The 22,736-nt window shown below is 36.8% G+C and overlaps 8 protein-coding genes across 8 annotated transcripts; 4 read left to right on the top strand and 4 right to left on the bottom strand.

The window, feature by feature from the left end:
• Positions 1–234: 234 nt before the first annotated feature.
• FDP41_004021 (uncharacterized protein) lies at positions 235–1,401 on the bottom strand (the record flags this gene model as incomplete). Its single annotated transcript, XM_044707391.1, has 2 exons — positions 235–1,193; positions 1,365–1,401. The coding sequence occupies 2 exons, from the start codon at positions 1,399–1,401 to the stop codon at positions 235–237; spliced, it is 996 nt and encodes a 331-aa protein (XP_044561439.1).
• A 256-nt stretch (positions 1,402–1,657) lies between these two features.
• FDP41_004020 (uncharacterized protein) lies at positions 1,658–2,536 on the bottom strand (the record flags this gene model as incomplete). The annotated part of the gene is made up of 1 exon (XM_044707390.1): positions 1,658–2,536. One exon carries the CDS (start codon positions 2,534–2,536, stop codon positions 1,658–1,660), a length of 879 nt encoding a protein of 292 aa, XP_044561438.1.
• A 675-nt stretch (positions 2,537–3,211) lies between these two features.
• FDP41_004019 (uncharacterized protein) lies at positions 3,212–6,585 on the top strand (the record flags this gene model as incomplete). Its single annotated transcript, XM_044707388.1, has 2 exons — positions 3,212–5,337; positions 5,400–6,585. The coding sequence occupies 2 exons, from the start codon at positions 3,212–3,214 to the stop codon at positions 6,583–6,585; spliced, it is 3,312 nt and encodes a 1,103-aa protein (XP_044561437.1).
• Positions 6,586–6,790: 205 nt separating this feature from the next.
• FDP41_004018 (uncharacterized protein) lies at positions 6,791–13,162 on the bottom strand (the record flags this gene model as incomplete). The annotated part of the gene is made up of 1 exon (XM_044707387.1): positions 6,791–13,162. The coding sequence occupies one exon, from the start codon at positions 13,160–13,162 to the stop codon at positions 6,791–6,793; it is 6,372 nt and encodes a 2,123-aa protein (XP_044561436.1).
• A 584-nt stretch (positions 13,163–13,746) lies between these two features.
• FDP41_004017 (uncharacterized protein) lies at positions 13,747–15,492 on the top strand (the record flags this gene model as incomplete). The annotated part of the gene is made up of 1 exon (XM_044707386.1): positions 13,747–15,492. One exon carries the CDS (start codon positions 13,747–13,749, stop codon positions 15,490–15,492), a length of 1,746 nt encoding a protein of 581 aa, XP_044561435.1.
• A 777-nt stretch (positions 15,493–16,269) lies between these two features.
• FDP41_004016 (uncharacterized protein) lies at positions 16,270–18,714 on the top strand (the record flags this gene model as incomplete). Its single annotated transcript, XM_044707385.1, has 1 exon — positions 16,270–18,714. The coding sequence occupies one exon, from the start codon at positions 16,270–16,272 to the stop codon at positions 18,712–18,714; it is 2,445 nt and encodes an 814-aa protein (XP_044561434.1).
• Positions 18,715–19,122: 408 nt separating this feature from the next.
• Positions 19,123–20,613, top strand: FDP41_004015 (uncharacterized protein; the record flags this gene model as incomplete). Its single annotated transcript, XM_044707384.1, has 1 exon — positions 19,123–20,613. The coding sequence occupies one exon, from the start codon at positions 19,123–19,125 to the stop codon at positions 20,611–20,613; it is 1,491 nt and encodes a 496-aa protein (XP_044561433.1).
• Positions 20,614–20,797: 184 nt separating this feature from the next.
• On the bottom strand, positions 20,798–21,799 carry FDP41_004014 (uncharacterized protein; the record flags this gene model as incomplete). The annotated part of the gene is made up of 1 exon (XM_044707383.1): positions 20,798–21,799. The coding sequence occupies one exon, from the start codon at positions 21,797–21,799 to the stop codon at positions 20,798–20,800; it is 1,002 nt and encodes a 333-aa protein (XP_044561432.1).
• Positions 21,800–22,736: the final 937 nt, after the last annotated feature.

Raw genomic sequence — 22,736 nt, 5'->3', positions numbered from 1 at the left:
ACAGTGTGAATTTTTCTTCTACTAGTGACAACTTTGTATCATATCGTCTCTAACTGTACTATAGTGTTGAATATTACACAATTTGAAAGAATTTGGATCAAATTCGAAACGAAGAGGAGCACTATGAAGATGTGGCTGAAGATAATGATGGAATCCGCTCCATTGATTGCCATGTCGTCACTAACTGTACCATATCATTGAAAATTGCACAAAATCAATTCAATTTAAATTCCTTTATTTTTCCAAGTTCAATAAATCCGCCTCTTCCTTAACTCGTCTGGAGAAGTCCTCAATGGTCAATGCCAAACCCTCATCGAGACCAACCTTTGGTTCCCAACCAATCAATGTCTTGGCTCTTGTGATATCTGGCTTTCTAACCTTTGGATCGTCTTGTGGAAGTTCATGAAAAACAATCTTGTTATTTTCAGTCTCTCCAATCAAAGCTCGGATTTTTTGAGCCATTTCCAACACTGTGTGTTCATCAGGATTACCAATGTTGACAGGACCAATTGTGTTTGTTTGATTCATTAACTTGTAGAGTCCCTCGATTTGGTCACTCACATAACAAAAGCTTCTTGTTTGATGACCTGATCCGTACACTGTGATGTTGATATCCTTAAGTGCTTGATAAACAAAATTACTAATAATTCTACCATCAGTCAAATTCATTCTAGGTCCATAAGTATTGAAAATTCTTGCGACACGAATGTCAGTCTTTTTAGTTCGATTAAAATCAAAGCAGAGAGTTTCTGCTGTTCTCTTTCCTTCATCATAACATGATCTAGTTCCCGTGCAATTCACATTTCCCCAGTATGTTTCAACTTGTGGGTTGATGGCTGGATCTCCATACACCTCACTCGTAGAGGTAATCAAAAAACGAGCATTCCATTGTGTTGCCAAAGTGAGCATGTTATAGGTTCCAACCACACAGGTAAGAGTTGTATGAATAGGATCCTTTTGGTAGTGCGGAGGAGAGGCAGCACAAGCCATATGATAGATTTGTTCAATTCCCGAAAGCTTGCTAATTCGATCATCATTCAAAGCATTAATCACATCGGCTTGGATAAAGTGAACATTGGGAAGATCATTCAAGTGTTTCAAATTCACCAAGGATCCAGTTTGCAAATTATCCACAATATAAATTTCATCTTGATTGTTGCTCTGCTTTAAAAGATAATCAACCATATGACTTCCTATTTATGGTGGTGGTGGTGAACAAATCATCATCATTTTGGTATATGAATATCATATGGTTGAAAATAGGAATCATTTATATTCACGACATGAGATATAATATAATCATCAATGGATGATGCAAATCATTGGAATGAGAAAGAATGTGTGAGAGGAGTTCGAGAACGTACCGAGAAAGCCAGCTCCGCCTGTTACCAAAATTTTCATTTTTTTGATGTTGTCATCATAGACGACGAATATTGAAAATCAAAATTGGGTGATGAGAGAGTGAGAGCTGAGATCTCGGTTGGATGATGGAAACATCAAAAAGGTTGAAACATCATGCTTGACATTCTTAATAATTATTTTGTCAATTAACTCAATGCCATTCCTCGGCATGAATAATGATAGAATGTATATCGTACTCGTTTCACATGACAGCCATGTGTCATACGGGTGTCTTTTTCCTTAGTGAGTGTCATCACTAGTACACATAGGAGTGATCGGATTGACCACAGCTATAGCCGCTTAATTTTCCTTTCTCTTCTACAAAGGTATAAAACGTCTCAGAGTTTTCTGGAGTTTGATTGGTAAGGTAGTCTTCAATCCATGCTTCCACACCCAAAATGGCCTCCTTATTAGGACAAGAGGAAGCAGCTGTATCGTGAAATTTGATAGTGTGAAAATCAAATCTTGGAGCATCGAGGTGAATGAATAATCTAAAAACATAATTCTGAATGGCTTTTGTTTGAAGGAAGCCGTTGGACCAAATATTGAAAAGAAATCTCTCAATTTGATGATTGAATGCATAATCAATGGCCTCTGGAACAGGATTTTGAATGGTCTCAATCTCTGGATTGTGGAAAAATTGGTCATCTAAATATCTTAGAATAAATTTTTCAGAAGTTTCAATTTTCTTCAATTTTTGACACGTCTTTCGAATTCTTCCAAAGTTATCATTTTCTGGTTGCAGTGCGATTTCTTCGTCACTCAATGTTACAGAACGAGAGGATGATAAAAACAACTTGTTCATGGCACTCTCGCCTTTGAAAAAACTTCCTTCCATATAAATCTCCGGATAGAAATAAAAACAATATTGAAAAAAGCTTCTTTGGGACCACACAATTGAATGCAGCAAAATCTTGTCATTTTGACACGGTGTGTGAAATAGCTCATAATTTGCAATAGTAAACCATGTTCCATCATTTCGCAATTTTAAAGGAATGAAACTCAAGTTGGCATCTCCAACACGTTTGTAAAATTTTTCAGAAACAAAATCCAATAATGGGTTACGTGTTTGGATAGATTCATCCTCCTCAATATCAATACTGGTCACAACGCTACCACAATCATCCAAAGACATAAAATTTTAAATCATTAAAAAGAATTTCTTCATATCCATTTTGGTGAGGGTGTGAGGTTTGTGGCATTCATTTTCATAAGCCTCAATTCTCGATGAGGATTTTCTTAAAGATCTAGATTTTTTATAGGTTAAAGGAAGAGAATTGAAAAACATATTCCAACCACCTCCTTCCGCAATATTGAATTGCCAATTGCGGCAAACTCGCTCACATTGACATATTTCATCAAATCTCAAAAATCCACTGATTACGATCATATGAAAAAGATCTAAATGTTCGTTCAACAAATTCCGAAAGGCCAATTTAGCACCATTGTCCAAATAATAATTATTGAAAATGTTGGTATTGAAATTGGTATCCTTCTGTTGTTTTTGAGGCTCACCACCATGATGATGAGAGGATGGTTTTGATCCCGTCGTTGCAATTCCTTTCAAAAATCTCATCCCGTCCACCACAACGTCGACGGGAAAACAACAAATTTTTTTGTTTTCAAAAATTTATTTTTTTTCAATTCAAAAAATAAAACTTGAAAATCTGAATCTGATTCACCGGAATCACATCATGATGATGATTGCAACAAGGAGAAATTATTGATTCACAATCATGATGATCATTTAAATGTTACTACTATTCATAACAAGAATAATAATATCACGATCAAATCCGAGTCCAAATCAATGGTATCATCACTTTCGGAATGCTCAACCATCAACTCCCCGCAACCTGTTCATTCAGTTTCCAATGTTCGTCGACCCAAACAAGTATTTATTCCTCCCCCAAAATATCAAGATGCTTACCAACAGATGAAACGACAACAATTTTTGTCACTATGCCGTTCTTACCAACGAAAATCAAGCATGCCGTTAATTAGTGAGAGAAATGTTTTTTCCTCGAACCACAATTCACAATGCATCGAACCTAAAGAAAATATGGAATGTTTGCAAAGTCAGAAAAAGAGAAAAGTTGAAAAAGATACCAATACTCTTCAATTAAGCTCTCAAGGTTTAACTAGAAATGCACTTGCTGATATTTCTCTTTCAGTTGATAATAATTGTGTGTCACAAAATGTCACCAACAAGGTTTTTGTCACAGAAGAATTGAAAAAGGAAAAGAATTTCACAACACCAAGTAGTACCATGACATGTTCTGATGTTCAGAAAATTTCAACATGTCATTCTCGTACGGATCTTCAAAAGAAATTCTTGTCACAAATTGAACCACACATTAATACATACCTTGGAAAACAAATAATTACCAATATTGATTTGGGCCAGTTATTTCTAATAACTGATGGCCTAAATCACATTTTGGGAAATCAATATCCTCTAATTGGAAAAATCCATGAAGGACCTAACGGTGGATACTTTTTACACATTGATAATGATGGACTTGTTTCAAAACAAACCTCATACAACTGTAGCTCCATCTATCAATCCTACACAAGATTGGGAAGAATTTTAATGAGTATTGGATTAGGACGTGCCATGTTGTATCTATACTTTACGCAAGAGTATGTCTCTTCACATGCCCATGACGTGGAACACATTTGCAAACATGGTATTGTTTATAACGGCACACGATACAAGCTCTTCACCTCTAGCAATTCTTCTCTTTGCAGTCGAACAGGTTTATCATTGTTTATCTCGTCACATATCAACCACGTATATTTGGTATCCATGTTGGGCAATTTCTCTGAAGCTGCAAAAAAAGGTCCAAGAAAAGCATTGAGCCGATTGGCTTTAAATAGTGGCAAGAGTTTTTTCAGTAGGAAACAATTACTAACAGAAGAATTATTTATTTTGGATGATGAACAAGATTATCCTGGTGTTGATGGCTGTGGCTTTGCACGAGAAGATTACTTTCGAGATATTTTAATTCACACAGAGAAGCAACCATTTCTGTATGACGGAGACGTTTCTCGTTTCATTGATGACAGTGAGATTGATCATATTGTAGCGATGCAATTTCGAGTGGGTGGTTTTAAGGGTGTCCTCCAAGCAATTCCAATGAAGTTTTGGAACCTATTGCAACAAAAATATGGATTTAACGACCAAGTGCGGTGTGTGATGAGAAAATCTATGCAGAAATTTGTTGGAAACACAAATATTTATAGTAACTTTGATGTTTTGGAGGTTTCTAGGATTTTTGGTGGAAGCATCAATCTTCATTTCATGTCTTGCATGTTGCAATTAACTTCAAAACGAGAAGAAATGGAAAAAATATTTTTAACACGATTGGATGAATATTTGGTTGAGAAGCTGTGCTTGGATCCAGAGAATAGGTCACAACTCAAACATTCATCCGTGCTGAATGATGTTAATTCAAGCACAACATTTGACCAAGATTCTATCTATAGCAAAGTGAAAAGTTTATTATTGGCAGGTCACAGATTGGACAATCCTTTCATTCATAAGTGGATTATGAAAAGAATAGAGAGAAAGTGTCAATCTTTGTTTTTCAATCATTTTTCGCTTAAATTCAAAATCAAGAAATGCATTAATTTAATTGGAATCATTGATGAAACTGGAAAACTTGGCCCAAACCAAGTGTTCATTGCATGCCTAAAAATCCGTAACATTCTTGGAGAACGTGACTATCACAATTTACAACATGTCATTGTATACAGAAATCCTCTTGCCTATCAAGGTGATATTATGAAACTTGAAATTGTAAAAACCCTTCCTAACACATTTACTGCTGAAGAAGCTGAATACTTGTCTTCCAGAGAGAATGTTATTGTTTTTCCCAAGTGTTACAAACAAAAGTCGATTCATCAATTTATGGGAGGTGGTGATTTAGATGGGTAAGTGAAATATATTCAGTATGATATTATTTGATGAATGTGAGAGCACATTGAGTTTTCAGTGACCGATATGTGATTATTTTCGATCAAGAAATAATTGCACTGTTTGACAAGGAATCTCCAAAAGTTGATTATGATAGCCATACGTCCATTGAAACAAACAAACCTGTTTCACATCATGATATTATTAATGAACATGTGAATTGTATTATCCATAAGGATAACCTTATTTCAGAAATTTTTTACTGTAACATGCTTGTACGAGAAAGTGATGATATTGAGTTGAAAAAGTTATTAGCCAAAGCACTTGCAGATGCCATTGATTCCAAACGAGCTCACCTTATGGACTTTAGAAAACTCATTTTGGAAACGAAACAAAAATTTAAAGAGCCAGCGTGGTATTTGGAGAGCTCAAAAGTGAAGGTCTCAGAAGGTCGTTTATTTGATGGTCACACATTCGAGTTTCGAATGATGAACTTGATCATTGAAACCTATTCTTCGATCAAGTATCAACCAAATTATTCCGCGATTGACAAAGACTTGATTTTCAAACCTGTGAAACGAAATGCCATGTTGGAACAAAAATGGAAAGCTGAATTTTATCTTGCTCACAATCAATGGACTGAATATTGGATACATTTCTGTTGCGCGATGGAGAATAAGTCCACCACTTCCTTCGCCATGACCAATTTCAGCAAGAACAACTTGAAGGAAAAGATGTTCCAAAAATCCTTGAGACCATTTCTTGATGAATATTTTAATTCCACTCTCCAAGATGGTCACTCCAACCATGACAAACAACAAGATGTCAGACATACCAGAAACACGACTCAACACGACTATTGGAAGAATTTGTTTCATTCTGGTGGACTTCTTTCAAAAGATGCACCTTCCAAGGCGAGTATTTGGCTTCAAACGGCCTACGAATTGGAACAACAACGTTGTGACATGAAAGACAGCCAAGAGCTCATTCAGCAACAACAATGGTTGACATCTCAATGGATGGAAACAAGTACTTCCTTCTCAACCAATGTCTCTCAAAAAAGTACATTGCTGTCCAGAATGCCCCAATTTGGATCATTTTCACAACCACCACCACAAACATTTTTCCGATCGTTGAATTCACAACAAGAGGTTTGTCACACTTATTCCCAACAACCCAAGTCACGATCACAACAATGGAACAAGACTTCCTTGTCTTGTTCGAGAAAATCCATCTTATCCAGTCCTTTCCTTTATTATTGCTGAATTCAATCTTCTCAAAACCAACAAGACTCCAGTAAGAGGATCATCTAGTGGCACCTCTCTGAGCTCTTCAACACCCATCATGATTCATTCAAAATTTCCTTTTCGATTGTGTCTGTAATACAATATTTAGATTCAATTTTTTGTGTAAATATTGATTTTCATGTGAAATTTATTTTCATGGACTTTTGGAAGTTTGGTTTTCACGTTACACCGTCCACATGTCTTGATGTTGATCTTGTTTCAACTTGTTGGTTTGGTCCTCCTCACCATGGAAATTGGAATGAGGAGTATTATTCTGTGATTGTATCTCACTTGTTGCCTGTGTGTGATCCTTCATTGTTTTTTCTTGCATATGACCACACAGATAATTCAAGAAGGCAGCAAGGATTGGTTTTAAAGAAATTTCCACAATTTCACAAGCTCTTTCAAAACAATTTGCATTCAAATTTTCATCTGCAATGAGTGATGACAAGACACGTTTGTAAAATCCAACATTGACATAATATTCTCCCTGTTCATCGCTCACGAATTTGGCAATAATTTGTTTGGCCATTAATTTTCTCCTTTCTGTAGTGACTGTCAACAATTTGAAATGTAAATAAACAGTTTGTAACAATAACAGTTCGTTGAGTGCCTTTTTTCGTTTCGACTCGAGAATATCAGATTGACTGCTGCTGTTGTTGCTGTTGCTTGTACTCTGATTCAAGAACAATGATTTGGCAGATGGATGGTTCATAATAAATTTCCTGAATCGACTGAAAAATTGAGTGTGAACTCGAATCATGTGATCCTCAATTTCATAAGGTTTGTAAAAACTCGATGTTCTACTTCTCGAATAACCTCCAGTTAAAGAATTTAAAGAATTTGAACTACGAGTTGAAATTAGATTGCTACTATTGTTCACTTGGTTATTATTTGGGAAATTCAATTTCTTCTTTGGAGTATTTGCATGATGATCCAATGAAGAAGTGGAAATATCTAAATTAACTCCACCTCCACGAATGACTTTAGCAGTGGCACTAAAAAGACCAAAATTACCACTACTACTACTACTACTAGCACTTGCCAATATATTCTTTGAAATGGAATTACTTCGAATGGGTGATGTTGGAGAATTCACACCGCCACCACCACCACCACCACGTGAAATGGGAGAATTGACATTTGTAATTCCTTTTTTGAGACTAGTTGCATTCTTGACTAGAGAGGAAATGACAAGTGAAGGAGGTAATAAAATTCCACCACCACTGTTCATGAGAAGCAATAATTCTGATTCGTATTCTGAAATTAAGACCAAAATTTCATGAATGGCTTTTCCTTGCAGTTTTTCAAATGGAATTTCTGAAAAGATGTCATTTAAATCATATTGATTCGAAGAAACATCACCACAATTCGACATGTCATTTGTCTCATCAGTATTCAATATTTCAGAAATATACTCCAAAATGTCCTTATTACACTTTTCTTTTGGAAAGTGTTTCTTTTCTTCTTCATTTAAATTTGGTTTTGTCAAATCATATTTCAACTTGCAATCTTGTTTCATTTCTGTGAATTGAATCTTCACATCTGAATACAGATGATTCATGAAGAATGACATGTTAAAACATTCGTGAGGTTGTGAATCTCGAGTGTTGAATTCATGTTGTTGTTTGATGAATTTTTCAATAATCAAAGAAACATCTTGTGTTGCATTGGTGAGTAGTGGAGAATCATCTTTCTTTTCTGTTGTTAATACTTGGTCATCAATGACAATAATTTCAGTGAACGTGTTGGATGTCAATACTTTTTGAATTTCATTATCAGAAATGAACGTGTTAGAATGATTCAATTCTAAATTCAATTCTTCTTTCACAACATGTGGAGCATCCACTATCGTGTCCTGATCAACATGTTGTGAACGAGTTGTTGTTTTTTCTGAAAGATCTTCTTGACAAGATTGTTCAGATTTCTTTTCATCCAATTTCACATCAGAATTCAACACGAGTTCTGAATCGTCATGATTTTTCACATCTTTTTCATTCTTTTCCATAGTGATGGAAAGGTCACAATTCGTTGTGTCTTTTGAATGTTCATCATCAAGAGTTTGATCAAAATTGCTAGAAATGATTTCTTGAGGTTGTTGAGGAGTGGATGATTGAATGTTGTCATTTTCATCATTTGAATGCCGTTGTGACAAATCTTCAGTATTACAATCTTCAGTTTTTGATGTTGTCGTCAATTTATCACTTTCTTGTTGTTGTGAAGAATGAACAATTAATTGTTGGTCGAAATCATTCATTTTCTCAATGTCCTTCTCTTCGTTTGTTAAATTATTCGAAAAGACATGTGTTGAATTTGTTTCATTCTTATTCGATGGATCCATTTCAGAAATGGTGGTCACCAATGTTGTTGTTGTAGCTGTTGGATTGACAGTATTGTTGACATGATTATTGACATGATTGTTTGAATTCTCTTTTGGAGTTTGTTTCAAATAATGACCTGAAAGCATTTCACTCGTGTTTGTCGTAGCAGTAAAATCATCATCACTTCTTTCACTCTCAGATGCATGTAGAGAAGAAAGTTCATTAATATTGTTGTCTTTAGGAGAAGTATAACCTTCAATTTTTCCATGAAAATTGAGTTTTGGAATTGGAGGCTTTTTAAATTGACCCACATGGAGGGCGAGTTTTGGAATTTTGACATTATTTTCCACAGTGATCATGACACGACGGTTTGAAGAGGAGGATGGTTGTTGATCTAATGTCATAGTTTGTTGCCTCTTTTTCTTTCGATATTCCTCAATTTCCACTTCAATTGTAATTTTGATTTCCAATAGAAAAGCCATACATGCTGCAAATGTTAATTTCAATACAATTAAATCCCAAGCGAGAGCAATTAAAGTATTATAAAGCCAATTTAGAATATCCATATTCAATTTTTGACGTGTGAAAACTCCAGCACTCCCTAAAATTGAAAGTATTAAACATGCAAATGCTAATAAAGAACTATAGGCATATCCTGTGACTTTCCAAAATAGAGATTTCACAGCAACACACAAAATCACAGGAATTTGAAATAATTCTGCAGCTCCTAATGCAACGGCTGCTGGAATGGAAATTGCCCAATTGGAAGTCGTGTAATTCGTTGAGAGTAACAACACATTGGTGGTGCTAATGGTCATGAAAATAACCATGAGAATGACGAGACGATCCACTTTTTTGATGTGAATTCTTTTAAAATATCGTTTTGGAAAGACAAGTCCAATCATGGGATGAAATTCTTTAAGACATTCCCAAATCTTTTTTCCAAATGTTAAATCTCGATATCGAGTTTTGACAGGTGGTTGTTCTTGTTTTGGAGAAGCTGTTTTTCTCGGATGTGAATGTGGTTTGAATTCTCCTGGTAATAAAAATTCAACAGAATCGAAAGAATTGGTGTTTCTATAGAGATGGAGAATACATTGAATGATCGTTGCAACACCAAGTGTCATTAATATAACACCACCTGTCACAGATGAAATTACAATTAAGGGAATTAAGGTAAATGTGACTTCAGGTGTTGTGATATTTGAGTTTCCTGACAAGTTTGTGAGAGTTGAAAATAATGTGGTGTGATTGCATTCACAATAAAAATCAGTGAGTGTTGTGTTCACTAAATTACATCCATTTGTTGACCAAGTGGAAAGACTTTCATCGAAATAGACACATTTGGAGGAGGATGAATTTCCTAAGGAGGCATTTGAAGATCCTGTAAGAATTGGTAATTTCAATAAAATTGGGCTTGTTAAATTACTGAGTGGAATTTTCGAATTGGTTTGTGAATCCATGATTTGAAATTGTAGCTTCTTGGAAGATACTTTCACATTTTCACAGGGAGAATCTGTCACGTTGTTTGGTGGAGTGATTTGAAGAGAAACAATAAAAGTATCACTGTTGGAATAGGCGCGTAAAATATTCATCAATTCTGGAAGCTGAACTTGAATGGAATCTTTCAAGGAAAATGTCGTGTGAATCGAAAATGTGTCCAATTTGACCTTTGTCATGAATGAAAAGGAAGTACTAAAAGAGGATAACTTGTCCGAACTATTGATCATGTACTGAGATAACTTGAATGAGCTGTCACTAATCGTGTTACTATTCATTTCCACAATCAAATTGTTGTAAAAGGTGACATATACTCTAGCTGGAGAAATTGCTTGATACGCTTGTGGAATATATTCAAAGAAATCTCCTGTATATTTCTCTCCCACTTGATTCATGTATAAACTTGTCATATAATCGGAGAGAATCGTTCCTGAACGCAACGAAAGATTATAAAGAAATTTTTGAATTTCTCTGAAAATTAAACTACTTGTTGATGAATATTGTTGTGTCGAAGAGTATGTAGAGAAGGTAGTCGTGAGTTTAGAGCTTCCTAACATGGCTCCTAAAAATCTTAAACATTTCACATTCTCAAAAAAAGAATCATCTTGGTTACAATAAGAGTTCATGTTCATCAAAAGTGTGGAATAAGTGGAAGCCATCACTCCATAATCAGACGTTGACATTAGTATTGCTTTTCCATAATAGGTGTAAAAGTCATTCATGATATAAGTTGCAACGAGTAATTGTGACGGAAGAAATGGTTTTTCATTTTCAAAAGTGCTTGACTGTTGGCTATTAAACACACTCAACAAAGTTTGAGACATCTTATCACTTGTAACAACATTGGTAATCACTGTAGACTTTGATGATGAAGTGAAAGTGAACAATTCTTGAGTAATTCCATCGGTGATCATGAAATATAATTTGATCGTATCGTAATCTGCAACTCTTCTTAATGGGAGCCGCAATGTTAAAATAGTCGTCGATGAATCATTATTCAAACACAAAAATCCACCATTGGTCAAGCTCACATTTCCATAAGTGGAAGTCTCAGCAAACACTTGTGTGAAACAGAGACTTTCGTTGGCACTCGAGGTTCCTAAATTTCCACTCCACTGAACTCGAGTAGTGAAAGCTTCGATTGAAGAAGTTAAAAGATTAAAAGTAGGTTTTGAAATACTATTTGCTGTTCGAAAGGTCAATCTCATTGAACTTTTTTGTTGAGGTTTTCCCACATAGTAAACAGTGCATTTCATCGAGTAAAGAGTGTTGGGTTCCAATGAAGAAAGTGTTAAATTTCGATACGGAAAAAAGTCTCCAGTTTGTTCGTTTTCCCAATAGAAAATTAATGTTTTGGTTTGTGAAGTATTGTAAACCAATTGTGTGAAAACTGGATACAGAAAGGCAGCCGTGTTGGGAGGATGATATTGCAACATGTCAATATTACTTTCTAAACTAAGTATTACAGGACTGCTGTCATTGAATGCAAGTGGAATCAGAGTAATTGTGTACTTTTCAGACTCAATATAGTACAAATTCAAATATCGATAGGTAATTCCAACGAGAAAATGATCAACATTGATAATATTCCCTTCAATCTTGTCTGCCAAATTGATGGGTCTACAATTAGAATTGGAAAATGTGTTGAATGATTCAAAATTTGAGCAATTCTTGAAATCAGTTTTGGTCGTGTCCATATATTGACAACTCCATTTACATTCCATCAAACTCTTATCAATTTTCTTAAATAATCGATCATAGTTCTGTATGATTGGAGTAATGGTGACATTTGTAGTTCCCTCTCGTATTGAAAATTCCTGATTCTCTCCTTTAATACTTGCATGAGCTCCCAATAATTTAAAATTCACATCAATAGTTTTCGAAGTTTGATAAGTAATGACATCAAAATCTCCTCTTCCAGTAATATCCAAATCCACTCGCCATCCAATACTCGAATTTTTCAAATAAGAAGAAGAAACACCAAAATTTCGATAAAATTGTGTGAAATTTCCAATCACATCTTGATCATATTCTCCCATTGAAATTAATGAAGAAGTACCACTTTTTAAAACAATCACTTGATCAGACACAAGTTGTTGTTGTTCTCTCGAATAACAACATGTAATTTTCCAAGAATATTCAAATTTTGTTTTGGTGGTCATTGGACTTGTCAGAAGAATTGGAATTTGCAAAGGTGTGTTCGAGTAGAGTGTGAGAGAAGAAGGAATTGAAAAGATGGGAATTTCTTGTTGTTGAGAAGTTGTTCGAACATTCGAAAATGTATTCGATAATAGGGAGTTGCTGCTTTTTGAGGAAGGTGGTGGTGGTGAAATAATTTCTTTACGGAAGTGAGTCACTTCATGAGAAGAGGAAGAAGAAGGTTGATGAAGATGATGAACGTCAGATTGGTGATTCTGGGAATGTGAATTGATTTTATCATGATGGTTCAATGGATGAGAGGATTTGCTAGAAATGAACACAATGGATGATTCGGCACCTTGAACCGAACTACCAAGTACTAGAATTAGTATCAATAATAATAATACAAGAAGAAGAGATGAAGGAGGAGGAGAATTAGTGGAAGAGGTGTTTGAAAGATGTTTTTGCCAACTTGTTGGAAGAAGAGAAATTCGAAGAGGATTGAACCATGAAGTGAAGAAAGAAGAAGAGATTGTAGGATAATTGTTGTGCGTATGATGAATGCACCGATGAACACAGTCACTCTGCAGTGTCATGGCGATTGGTGTGTGTTGAAGGAGAGAACTCAACTCGGGAAGTTGTGACAATTTTTTCAACGTTCAAGAGTGTCAAATGTCAATGTACCATTTTCTGGGAACTGTTTTGTCTTTTCATTTATTTGGTCCAACACCCCCTAAAAACATCACCTCTCGAATATTCAATGAACCGAAAGTCAGATGAGAGAGCACTTTCTCACTTTAGGCAGCAAGTGTTCTTTTACGGCTGAGTGGCCACTCAATCTTTTGACTGTTTGATTGACCACTCTATTGTTTTCCTTCATGATTCCTTCATGCTATAAAGTCGTATCTTTCGATTTTGTTCTGAACTCTGTTTGATGATTCATTCCTTAATGAAAGGAAATTAAAAAAACTCTCATGAAACTAAAAGGAGTAACTGATACTGGTTTTCATTTCTGTGAGGACAAGTTTTCTCAAGTCTTATCACCATAAAAACTACACCTCTCTGAAAATCAATCCTTTGAATCATCAAAAAATTGTTGAGGATGGGTTGTTGTTGTTTTTGAAGGAGAGATTGAATTCTTTCGCGACTTTCTGAATTTCCATTAAAACAACAAAAAAAAATGAATCCTTCTGCAAGAAACACTCTGTTGAACAATCACAACACCACCACTACCACCACCAACAACAACCACAACAGCAGTGCTGGATCAATAGGAGCCTGCAGATCCGCTTTGGTCCGATCATCATCGGGACCGACCACATCATCGTTTGGAAATTTATTTCATACCACTTCTATGAGTTCTTCGTCCATTATTGATGGTAATAACAATAATCAAAGAGTTGGATCAAATCCTTTTCATAATAATGATTCAAGGCATCAACAACAAATTGGAAATTCATTTTCAGCCGCTCAAAACTCAAATAATATTCATCAGACACATAATCATACTTCCGCGGTTACACCTGCAAGTTTATTTTCAACGGTTTTTTCCCAAACCACTCTCAATAATGTAAATTCTGTGGTAGAGGACGAGAATCAACTCAACCGACAGTTTGTACAATCTGCAAATTCCGTTGCTCAATTTTACACCATGTCCCTGCAATCGTACAGAAAGTCACACCAACAAGGAGTTCGGAAGGCGATTCGTAGAATTTCAACCATGCTTCTTCAATATTGCAATTTGCATCATCAGCACACCCCTCTCAACACGCCTTATTCCAATATTCAAATTCCAGTTGAGACTATTCTTGGCTTTCTTAATCAAGTTTTGCAGGAAGAAATTTCATCAACTCAACACAATGGTGGTAATAATATAAATTCTACTGTGTCTGCGTCCTCCCATACCACTTCACCTTCAACATCGGCATCACAACAACACCATCATGCAACTTTTACAAATAGTAATATGGCTAACAATTCTTCAGATTGTATGCAACATCATCAACGGAACGTTTCTCTCAATCACAATGCAAATTCACAAGCAACACCCTCGAACGACGTCACCACAACAGCAGCTACTACACACCCCTCTGAAACAGATTCCATGATGATAATAACCAACTCTGATAATAACCAAATTAGTGACAGCCCTTCTGTTCAAGCAACGGATTGTATCCATGCTTCTAGCAGCAGTGGCAATACTCCTAATGTTGATTCTACTCATAAGTTGTCTCCTCTCTCTGGTGACACTCATTCTCCATCGAAAGCACATTCGAGTAATAATTGCGAAGGAGCCAACATGTCACCTTCTGTGGCTTCTTCATCTGCCACTACATCAACGATTCAAAACACCACAAATACTGAAGCGGCGAATGGTAGTACTCACAATACTATTCCTCCTCATCCTTTTTCCTTTTCATTCCAGTTCTCGAGTCCCTCTTCTCAACCGATCGTAACAAACCCTTCAACGTCCTCTTCCTTCGACCTTAATTTCTCCTCTGATTTTTCATTTGCAAGTGCCTTAATGTCAGGAAATGTGTCAACGCTGCCGAACCGGCATCATCATCGCTCCAATAATGGAGGTCTACATCCAAGATATCATTATACCTTCCCCTCTACGCACAATACTTCCCTTAAACGAAGTGCTGACGAATTTTTAGGACTCAACAACGCCTGTGAAGATGATGAAGAGGAGGATGACGTTCCAACATTTCTCTTTAGAACGATTAATGCTTCTTCTAATAATGTTGACACAACTGTCAACTCTACCACAAGATTGGAAAGTTCTACCTTGGGCAACCTTAGTGGCGCTGATCACTGCCCTTATCCCAACTCTGCCAGCAGTCATTCGCTCGACATTTCAGCAGGAGACATTTCTCAAGAGCTAAGTCCTCTTACCCAGTTTTTTAAAAAGAATAGAATTTAACTTTGAGATTAATATGGTGAAAGAAGAACACAAATTTAAATCACAGCCCACATTGAGAAGTACCACCTAAACGTTTTCATTTCAAAATGGCATCAGGACATGTCATGACTAACACCAAGAAGAGGTTGATAGAAATATCCAATGTGTGAATGACGACTTAAAAGGAGTTTTGTATGCTGAATGTGTTGCCTTCCATTGACTTTCGTGTGAGCCATTGAACAGATCTGGATTTTCTCACTTTCCACACAGCTGTGTGGCTTCTCGATTCGATGGCATCACATGTGAAAGACTTTTTAGAAATTCTTAAAAGGCCGTCAAAAATTGCCGATGATACTTCGCATCGATTTCCAAGGGAGGTAATAATGCCATGATCAAAACTACGAACAGCGTATTAAATCTCCGTTGTTGATGTTGTTCATTCTTAATGTGCATCAAGAGAGGTGGTGTCTAACAAACAGGCAGCAGACAATCAAGACGATAGGTATTTTATTAATTTAGCGAAAGAAAAGTCATCAAGTACACACCGTTGGATATCCAACAATTGCTTCGGAACCTATTCTCTAGAGGCTCTGTTATTTATCTCAAGTGTTGCTTTCTTCTTTGTTTCATTGGAAGTAGTTCCGACATACTACGACTTCAAATTTCCTCTCCGCGTAGAACTAGTTCATCACTCCGATCGATTCCCTCTCATGGTCCATAGTACTATCTGACATCACATTGAAAACCCAACAACACCTTCTTCAATACACGCACAACACTCGCTCAATCATGACCAATATGAACACAACTTCCTCTGAACCACCTCCGTTCACCAACGAGTCCACGCATAGTAATAACGACAAACATCTCCTCAAAAAGAAGTCAGTCATTTACGACAAAGAAGGGAATGAATACAAAAAAAAGTTGAGAAAAATTTTCTCGAGTAATGATTTGGAAAATAGTCATCCGCATGGAAAGACCTCACGCGTTCAACAGCAACAGCAGCAGCAATCATTAGATGACTCCAATATACCCACAACCTCCAGTTACGCCTCTTTCAGCGATCTTATTCATCATCAAGACCAACAACAACCACTCCCTTTCAAGCCTTATTACAAGTGTGGTGATGTGGTGCAATTCCGAGACCGTTCTCAAACTGTAACTCAAATCGGTTTTGTGTATCACAAGAAAGCTTCGGCTCTTCATGAGAAGGAACGTGTTCCTAAATGTGTGGTTTACATGTTGAGTGATGAGAAATACTGGATTCTGGAGTGGCTTCTCATGAAGGAGAACGATATTGAGGTTGGTGAGAGAACATTTGAGGCCACAGGCGACAGCAGTACCACGGATCCACTCCACCATCATGGCAACAGTTTGGCCGTTATGAATCTTAATAATTACAGCAGCGTTTCTTCATCGAATGTTGATCGTTCCAACACAAAAACCATTGAGAAACCTGCATTACTACCATCAGCATCCGTTGGGAGTGAGAACAACTCTTCTCATGCTGCCCTCATGCTCAATAATGGACCCTGTACAAACCAATCTCTCCAACTTCAAACTACTTCCTGTGTAGGCTCCTCCCAAAAGAATGATTCACTTTCATCTTTCATGCAAAGCCAAACGCCTACATCAAACATTTCCAACCACAGTACCATTACTTCTCGTTTCAACGCTTTGCATCAACAAATGAACAATACCAAGCATGCTCTTCTCAATTCCGCACAACTCTCTCCGTTCTCTCACGGAGTTGCGAAAAGCTTAATACACACCGCAACAACTGCTCATGGATGCAACGCGTTGATGCATCACAAAGGCCACAACAACATTTTGAGCTCTCCAGCCTCACTTCAGAAACTTAGCTCCCTTCTACAACTCAAACACGGAAGCAAAAATGTTGTTGCCAATTTCAAGGATTCTTGTTTGCATGATCCCTCCATGAGGGAGCATCAAGAACAACAAATGCAGGATGAACAAGAGAATGACCACACAAAGCAAAGCTCCTGCAACAACCTGACCCTGCAGTCATCCAGCAATCATCAACGAATCTCCAACACAAATATCACTTCAACTCTCGGTCAGAATCTTTTGGATCACAACATATTCCGACCAATCTGCACATCTTCGGAGGATTTGGATAATCTTGACCAATCATCATGTGCACATCCAACCAATCAACCTTACTCGAAAAAAAACTCCTCCTCCTCGTTTTTGTTTGCTTCTCAGAACCACAATCACCACAAGAGCCAATTAGCCCATTATTCCGTTCTTCAACCAAACATCAACCAGTCTTCTGCTGAGAGTACTAATCGTGATAATATTAACAACAATACGAGGTTAAGTGTGTCTGCACCAACATCCGAAGGAGGGGCTGAACAACAATCTGAATCTGAACTATTAACCAATCAAAACAACAACGAATTTAACAGAACCGTATCCTTTCAACAACAGCAGGTGAATTCCACTGCGGGCTTAGCTCTACCATCAAACAATACATCATCGAATAATAATAATAATACAAACAACAGCACTACCAATCAGCTCGGTATTAATAACAAGACAATAACCATTCCACCATCATCATCATTACAATCAGCGAGCATGAACCAATTCTTTATTCAGCCAACACCAAGTACCGACCAATCCAGTGATGCAAACTCAAATTTCAAAAAACAAATTATGCTGAATCATATTCATCAGCGACAACAATTGGTCAATCAACAACTTGGCGAACTATTGAATCAACAAAAGAGAGCTTCTTCATTGGCTGCCAATAGCGGAAATTTTGCTGGCTCATCACAAAACGTGAATGGTCAAATGAATGTTTTGAATATGACTGGTAGCAATGCATTACCATCACATCAATACAACATACAGCCATCAAGTGGACCATTCAGCCAGACCACCATTCTCTTCTTTAACCACAACTTTGAGTTGCGACCAACGGATCTGCTTCAATTTTTGGTGATTCAGGTGAAGGACGGACAAACACTGAAAGCATCATGTTTAAATCCTGTAGTTTCTTATGATAACGAAACTTTGCTCATGTTGAATGAAATTTCGAATCGCGTTAACATGAATTCACTTTCAAGTCTTGACGAGGAATTATCCAAGTTTGTTCACTCAAGCCCTCTTCTCATTTCTATGCCTCCACAAGACGAACCCTGCAGTGTTTTGCTTGTGTTGATGAAAAATTTCGTTCCGGTTACATCACCCCTACTGTTTGAATATATGCTACCTTGAAATCAAGCAAATGCTCAGTTCAGTGTGAAATAGGTCATTTTACTCTCTACTACTCTCTAGGATATGAATTGCAAATCTAGATTCTTAAAGGCTACAAACAATAGGTCATCCCTTAAAGGCACAAGAGATTGATCATAAAAGTCGACTCACAGACGGAAAATCATGACTACAACAACAGTACGCTCATCCAATGCAATTTTGCTCTTGTTCTTGAACATGCGAATGATGACACCTTGTGGACAATTGTGGATATTAAATTATTAATATATTATTAATATTATTGGATATCACAGTAACACTATCTTAGTTATCCACTCATACTATTCAGGTTGATAGATAAGACGTCACTCAAATAGAAACATTATCCATTACATTACGCTCTCAAAATATTCTCAACAAAAGAAACAGATGAATCCATCAACACGGTCGTTCGTCTTGTTTGTTCTCGTCTTACTTGCTGGATGTCTTCTCTGCACAGCCAATATCAGCCATGGCGAGAAACAAGACTCATGTCCCTTCTTATTCTTCTCAGAATCCTCATCATCAATTGCCCATATCGATTTCAAGATTAATTCTTTTTCCTCTCCTCTTCACATTTGCTCTGGAGTGGTTGTACGAAAACAACGTTGGAATGGTCACTCCCTGGTCGTGCTTGCTCCTGCCAACTGTTTGATGAGCAATTCTCGAAGAAGTCATGAAGGTGCTTCTGCTTTTACTCCTATCCAAACATCCTTATTGAGAATTCGTATGGTGAAAGAATATGTCATTCATGGAGATGATGATGAGGATGATGGACAGGAAGAACCTACACAAATTCGAGAGATTAAATTTCATCCAAAGTTTAACCCATTCACCTTGGATAATAATATTGCCCTTATTGAGGTCGAGCAAGAGGATGAACAATTTGTCATGAGAAATCCTCAAGTGCATGACGATGATGGAGAGAACTTCAATTGTTTCACCCAACAATGGAAAGCTCTCGAACAAGAAATGGAACGCAATCCCTCTCAATTTGAATTCACTTTATTGGCATCCAATAATAACGAATGGTTGAAAGTACCAGCAAACTCTCTTCGTCACAAATCTTCCAATTTTGCGAAAGAAATTACTCTCATGTTGGATCTTTCAAAAAAGGAAGTACAGGAAGATGACGAATGGTTCTCGAAATCCATCTTGTTTGTGAAATCACCATCGAATTCTCAACATGATGAAAATCAAAGTAATGATGACCTTTCTGATCGCATGATCCCTGTTGGACTTGCTTCTTACAGAACGAACGATAATCAACTAGTTTTCACTTCGATTGCATTCTTTATGAAAGATTGGGTGAAACAACAACTAAAATCCTCCAAGTTGTTGATGGTCAAAAAGAATGATCGTGTGGCAGATCGCACTAGTAGTAGCAGCAGTGGTCATGGAATTGTCATGTTACGTTATTCATTCGACTCAAACTTTCAAACGAACACCGCTCATGAAAGAGCACCACCAGCAATGTTGTTGAACCAATCAGAGATTATTCGAAATATCCATCAAAGAATCTACTCATTGATCCACTTTTCAGATACTTCTTCTGAAAGTAGAGCTTCAGAGAACAATCATCAGGAAATGCCAAAACCACAACCTATTCCTAAGCCCACAACACGATTTGTCCCTTTCCAAAATTCATATGACACATTCAATTATGTGAAATCTATTTCAAAGAATATTCGAAAGAGATTGATTGAAACCATTGGTTTTGATGGAGTAGCAAATGAAAGTGATTCTGTATCAAGTCATGAAAATCAAGATTTATCTACAACCATTCCTCAACCAGTACCAAAATCTAACCAAAGTGAAAAGCTCACAAGAATTGCAAGAAGTATTCATGAGAGAATGGAAACCTTTGTAAAGGATCATTAGTTGAGAAAATGGTCTCATTAAACAATTTACAGCATAAGTTCTTTTTGAACACCCAACACACATAACTCTTAATTCTCGTTGCAATTTGTTGCTGAAAGAGTCATTGTTTTTGATGATCTACAACATCTCAAAACCACCAGATGAACTCAAACAACAGGCCGTTCGATGACTCTTCCAATTTGTTTCAGGCAAACACTTTTTTAGCTTGGAACAGCAGGTCGTAATGTTTTGATTTAGTCACTTCTTCATTTTCCTGCATAAATTCTGGATATTTCACTCTAGCTACAATATTTCCTTGACAAGAACCAGTTGTTGAAGACGAAGCTTGATCTGTATAATAAATATCTTCTTCTTTGGACGAGGTTGCACAAAAACCAATGACCTGAATTCTTTTTTCCTTCATTAAGGGAAGATTATGGACTACCTCGTCGGGCTCATTGAGATATCTGTTAATTGCTTTTCCAAGTAACACTGGACCGCTTACAGCAAGTACTCGAAATTGTCCTTTGAGAACAGTTGGCACACCAGGATAAAACTTGTGCTTGACATTGTAAATGACCATGTCCATTGCAATTCTCATAATTGGATGTTGTGGAACACTTCCAATGAATCCATTGTGAAAACCAAATCCAATCTTTTCCAAAGGAATCACAAAACTTGCATTTGGAGAAATCCATTTCTCAAAAGGTTCCATCAACAACATGTCTGCATCTGCATAAAATCCACCAAACAACCACAACATGGCATATCTCCAAAAATCAATTTTGAAAGCACCTGGAATTAAATTTCGAAATGCAAACACTTCATCTGAATCATTTCCAAAATGTTCAATTAAAATGTTCAATGCAGCATCATCTCCAAAATATTTGTGAGTATAATTTGGATTGAGTATTTTGAATGAATTCATCGCTTTTTTCATGGACTCTGGTAACTTTTCAATAGAACTCGGCTTATAGGTTTGAATAATGGTTTGAGGTATCCGATTGGACAAATCATCAGCAGGGTCATACCTGATGGATGTTGCTGGTCTAAACGAGCACTTGTGTTTACCAATGAAATCCTTCTCATACGGATTTTTCATGGCAGGCTTTCGCCTCATCCAAGCAAGCAGGCACATACCACTGACGAACACCAACAACCCAATGATGAAATGTCCATAGTTTCTGTACGGGACCGCCACCACCATTTTTTTTGAGCGCTCGATGAGGAGTCTTTTAAGGCTTTATAATTTTTTTTCATCATCACGAGTTTATTGTTGAGTTGAACAAAATAACATACTGGCCACAACACACTCGGCTAGATTTTGATTTGACGAATTTTCAAATGGAAATCCAGAAGCCAAACCCAAAGTGTGCATTTCGCCAGCTTTTATATTTCGTTCAAAATCATGGAAGTTGATTCAAAAGAGTGGTGTCATTGGCCTGCTTGAAAGAATTTCCCTCAACACAATTCTTATCCGCACTGAGACGGAGATGATCTTTGATGACCTGTTGAATACCTTGCCAATAAATCATTTCCGAAATCGAACATAGACCAATCGCAAACATGTATGATATTAAAATCAGCTACAATTGTCAGGCATTGATCGTGAGTGATTTTCGATGAGGAAAGATTCACATGTTTGATTTGCTGACACGAAAATATTTAAAACGAATATATCATTATTCAGCCATTCCTAGTACACTTCCATTGTGTATGTGTGTGGAAGAGGAATCTTCACCAATGAATCGATTCAGAGCAAATACTGATCCAACACAAAATTACTTGATTTTCACAACACATAGGAATGTTTAAAGTGCACCTGTCACGAGGAGAACAAGAATGTACACAAGTTTGGAATCGTGAATGGAATGAATTTCAAACAGGAGAACTCACCATTCATTATTCAAAACAACAATTGGGAATGAATCGAATTTTATGTTGTGTGGAAAATGTTGGAATATGTCATGTTAAATTCCATCGATGGAAGTCTGTTGAGTACTTTTCATCAATTTTACATTCCCAATAATGGATTATACAGTAGTAGTGCATGGACAAGTTGCGATCTGAATACACGAACCATCCAAATCTTGGATCCTTTCAACTCCCATTCCAAAACCACCACCATTTTGGTGTGCTGCAAT

Source organism: Naegleria fowleri (genome assembly GCF_008403515.1).
Source record: "Naegleria fowleri strain ATCC 30894 chromosome Unknown tig36, whole genome shotgun sequence".
NCBI lineage: Eukaryota > Heterolobosea > Eutetramitea > Acrasida > Naegleriidae > Naegleria > Naegleria fowleri.
Note: the sequence above shows the minus strand (reverse complement) of the source record. Positions and strands in the feature narration are given on the sequence as shown.